Below are 3,958 nucleotides of genomic sequence, written 5' to 3' on the forward strand. Positions count from 1 at the left end.
AAAAAAACATACGGAAGAAACTTACAACAGGAGAACAAATGTGTGGTTGCTGAGTCAGCGTTCACACTGTTTATTTTAAGAGTTCTGTGGAAACAAACCACCTCACACAATTAACAAAACTTAATTTGCTTTAAAACCAACTCACTGACATTTGAAACATTAAGCAACCACTACAAGAATTTACAATGTGTAACAAGTTTGCAAAGAGCTGCATGGGCTGTAAAAAAAAAAAGGCTGAAAATCATTAATGTGTGCTTATGTGCTCTCCTGTAGGTCACTTAAATTCATCCCCCCTGGGACGAACACCTTGGCTTTATTCCTTTCACAGCCTCTCTGTATATTTGCTCAAATRTGTAAAACTACCATAAAAAATCTGCTCAAATTTTACCACCAACTTCACTGAATGATATTTTTTATTCAAACTTTGGAGCAGAGGATACCTGGAAAGGAAATAAGCTAAGAGGGTTAAAATGCAGCCATGCGTGGTTCTACCTTTATGTAACAAAAAAAAAAAACAATAAGGGGAAGGACAGGTGTTTTCTAAGTGTGTTGCTTTGTAATTACAGAAATAATGGACGATTCCCATTTCAACTCATCATACTTTTGGTCTCCCGTCCCCACAGTACAAGGACAGGTAGAGACAACCTTATTGTTGGAATTGTCTTCAAATGCACACAGTGGTGAAGCGATAATCACTTTGTTTTTGGACAAACTTTAAGGATTGAGTTGCTGCAGTTAAGCTCACTGTGAAGTCTTTCTTGGTGCATTCACTCGATCATATGATCACTCCTGTCCCTCTCCTCTTTCATCTCTTTATTTTCTCTTGGTTTGTGTTGATTTGTTTTGCATCTCACCACGCTTTCGTGTTCTTTTTTTTCTCCTCCCATCGCCTCCTCTCCCTGTCGCCTCACTGATCCAACTCATCCCCTCCTCTCCTTCCCTTCTCCACATTTTCTGCTCGTTATAATCTTTTTACCTCCCCCTCCTGTCCTCACGTCAACATAATCCACAATTTCATCTTTTTCATGATTCTGTTTCTGGCTCCTCGTGTCATCTTTTCCTCTTTTTTTAACCCCTCCTTAACTTTTCTAATCCACCTCCTTTTCATTTTTTATTTTGTTTACCTGATTTTACTTCCTCCCTTTCTTATCATTTTTATTATTTTTCACATTTGTCATAAACCTCCTCCTCCATTCTTCACCTCCATGAAACATTTTACCATCCCTCTCTCCTTAAATACTTCACCCTTCCCTCTTTCCTTTCTCCTCTCACCCTTGTCTAGATCGAGAACGCCATGTTCCTGAACAAAGCTAAAGATCAGCTGGGTCCAGACAAGGCCAACGTGCCCCCCTTCCCCCACTCTTCTGCGTCTTCCACCTCGTCCCCCCACTACCCCACGGCCGTGCTCGCCATCCCGAGCTCAGTGGACCCTGGGACCGGGGTGCGGGTGGTCCCCAAGCAGGAAGGAGGTGGGGGTCCRGTGGGAGGAGGTGGTGGAAATAGCAACGCCCCTATGAGTGGGGTCGGTGGCCACCTGCACCAGTCCCACACCTCCCAGAACGTCACCGTCGTGCCTGTTCCTTCTACGGGTATCATGACTGCAGGTGAGAAGGAAAACATTTTGTCCTGATTGAATCGTAACATCCTCTGCTCAGTTCTGTTATTTTATTATATTTATTTTATTTTTAACAGAAAATAAGTGAAAATTCTTCTGCAGGAGCCACTTACTCTGATCTCAACAGGTTTTAAAGTCACAACTCTGAAAGCTTCAGGAAGTAGTTTTAATTTAATTAACATAATTGGTTACAGAACGCTCCTCCAGCTGTGTCTTATTACTTTTACAGCCTTTTTTCTGTTTTATGACATGCATTGGTGCCATTAAACTCATGTCAAAATGGTTTCGTGACTGAGCAGGGCTTTAGACGAACTTTTTGCACAGGTTGCACCGGTGACTAACTTTTATCTTTAGGTGCACCAGCACAAAAGTTAGGTGCACAAAAAAAAAACAYGTTGCATTTAACATTGAAGTTTTACAGATTTGCTTTTTTTTTTTTGTCATTGTCCATTAAGTTAATATTAACTCACAAATAATTAGTTAATAATCAAGCAAAAATGAAATTCTACATTTGAACCAGAATTGAAGACAAATAACTTACTGAAAAGTATTTAAAGTGATTGTATGACGTGTTGATACTGATAGATAGCTTTATTATGGAACATGGAGACTTTTTGTTTCAGCGGGGAACCACACCCCTCCTCCTCCTCCTCGAACGACTGGGCGCACCAGTGTGACAGGAAATATTTTTAGGCGCATTGATAAAAAATATTGTCGAATTTACGACCAAATTAGTTGCGCTCTAGCCCTGTTGAGATACTTTAGTTCTGAATCCTGACAGATCTGTAAACATTTTTACTGTGAATATATTGTTTTTTTGGTTGGTTTTTGAAGCCTTAAAACGGGTGTCAAACCTACCGTAGTTACTTAAAGGGGAAAATTCTAAACTTGTTTCAAGACAAGGGCCAATTTCTGTCAATATTTATTGAAAAAATTGTTATATAACAAATTATTCTAATAGAAATACAAATAATGATGTTGCATTACGGATTAAGGCTCATCATTAGCATCATTAGCATTCATTTCTTATACCTTACTCTCCACCAACAATCTTTTGATTTATTATTTCTTAGCGAAAATTGTTATATAACAAATTATTCTAATAGAAATACAAATAATGATGTTGCATTACGGATTAAAGCTCATCATTAGCATCATTAGCATTCATTTCTTATACCTTACTCTCCACCAACAATCTTTTGATTTATTATTTCTTAGCGATACATTTTATGCAGCAAATAAGTTAAAATTTTAAAACTTTGACTAAAAATACAATTCAGTGTCTTTAAATAATAAGAGAATTGAGAAAAAAAGTAAATAAAGTTTATTCTCTGTTCTTTCCGCACCAAAAGTCAGTTGACAGATTGTCTTGTCCTCTCAGCGGGTTTAGTGATCACCACCCCACAGGGCACGCTGGTCCCCACAGCTTCCACGCAGTCCTTTGTAGCTGGACCYCACACTGCTACCACCATGATCGTGTCTGCAGTGCACCCCTCCAAYACAGGTGAGACACACAGGTGTAGTTCACCATCAGAGTCATGAAAACAGGTGTTAGATGGTGCTGTATCTTCTGAGAGTTTATATGTATGTTAGTTTTTTTTTCCAGTAAAAATACCCACTAATGAGACTTACATCCTTCTCTCTTCTTCCAGATAAGAAGGATGACATCACTGTTCCTCCTGCTGTCGTCATGCCGACACCATCAAAGCGAGGCAGGAAGAGCAAACAGATGATGAGCAGAGTGAGCGGGGTCCTTCCTCCAGGAAGTGATGCTTTAATATTGGCACATCTTGCTGCAGGTGGACAGGTGAGCTTCTTCTTGAGTGTTGCTGTATTGTTTAATGATTTATTATTAACTGTGTCGTTAATATTCTGTTACTGTTACAGCACCACAGTGCAGACCCATATGATCTGTCAAATGATGAGGACGACCATACTGGCAAAGACGGCCCTAAATCCTACAGGTAGTAAAATATATTCAGATTTAAAAAGTAATATTGTTTATTCTTTACTGTCCCTTCTGACTGCTGTTTACTGCAACACCTCTTGTTTCTCTCCCTGATCTGCCGCCAAGATGTCGGATGTGTTCGGTGACGTTCTTCAGCAAGTCCGACATGCAGATCCACGCCAAGTCGCACACYGAGGCCAAGCCCCACAAGTGCCCCCACTGCTCCAAGTCGTTTGCCAACTCCAGCTACCTGTCCCAGCACATCCGCATCCACAGCGGGGCCAAGCCCTACACCTGCACCTACTGCCAGAAGACCTTCAGGCAGCTCAGCCACCTACAGCAGCACACACGGTACTGGGCTAACTGGTTTGTGAGCTCCTGAGTGTGTGTGTGTG

At 40.7% G+C, this 3,958-nt stretch overlaps 1 protein-coding gene across 1 annotated transcript in view; it reads left to right on the top strand.

Annotated features, from left to right (window-relative positions):
- znf384a (zinc finger protein 384 a) overlaps nucleotides 1–3,958 on the top strand; it is a 13,262-nt gene that overhangs the window by 3,144 nt on the left and 6,160 nt on the right. The window contains exons 2-7 of the mRNA XM_014011289.1: nucleotides 567–634; nucleotides 1,283–1,604; nucleotides 2,997–3,119; nucleotides 3,268–3,422; nucleotides 3,503–3,579; nucleotides 3,690–3,914. Of these exons, the coding sequence (XP_013866743.1) occupies nucleotides 572–634; nucleotides 1,283–1,604; nucleotides 2,997–3,119; nucleotides 3,268–3,422; nucleotides 3,503–3,579; nucleotides 3,690–3,914 (965 nt within the window). The 5' untranslated portion in view covers nucleotides 567–571. The remainder of the gene's footprint in view (nucleotides 1–566; nucleotides 635–1,282; nucleotides 1,605–2,996; nucleotides 3,120–3,267; nucleotides 3,423–3,502; nucleotides 3,580–3,689; nucleotides 3,915–3,958) is intronic.

This window comes from Austrofundulus limnaeus, unplaced genomic scaffold, assembly GCF_001266775.1.
Source record: "Austrofundulus limnaeus strain Quisiro unplaced genomic scaffold, Austrofundulus_limnaeus-1.0 Scaffold79, whole genome shotgun sequence".
Taxonomy (NCBI): domain Eukaryota; kingdom Metazoa; phylum Chordata; class Actinopteri; order Cyprinodontiformes; family Rivulidae; genus Austrofundulus; species Austrofundulus limnaeus.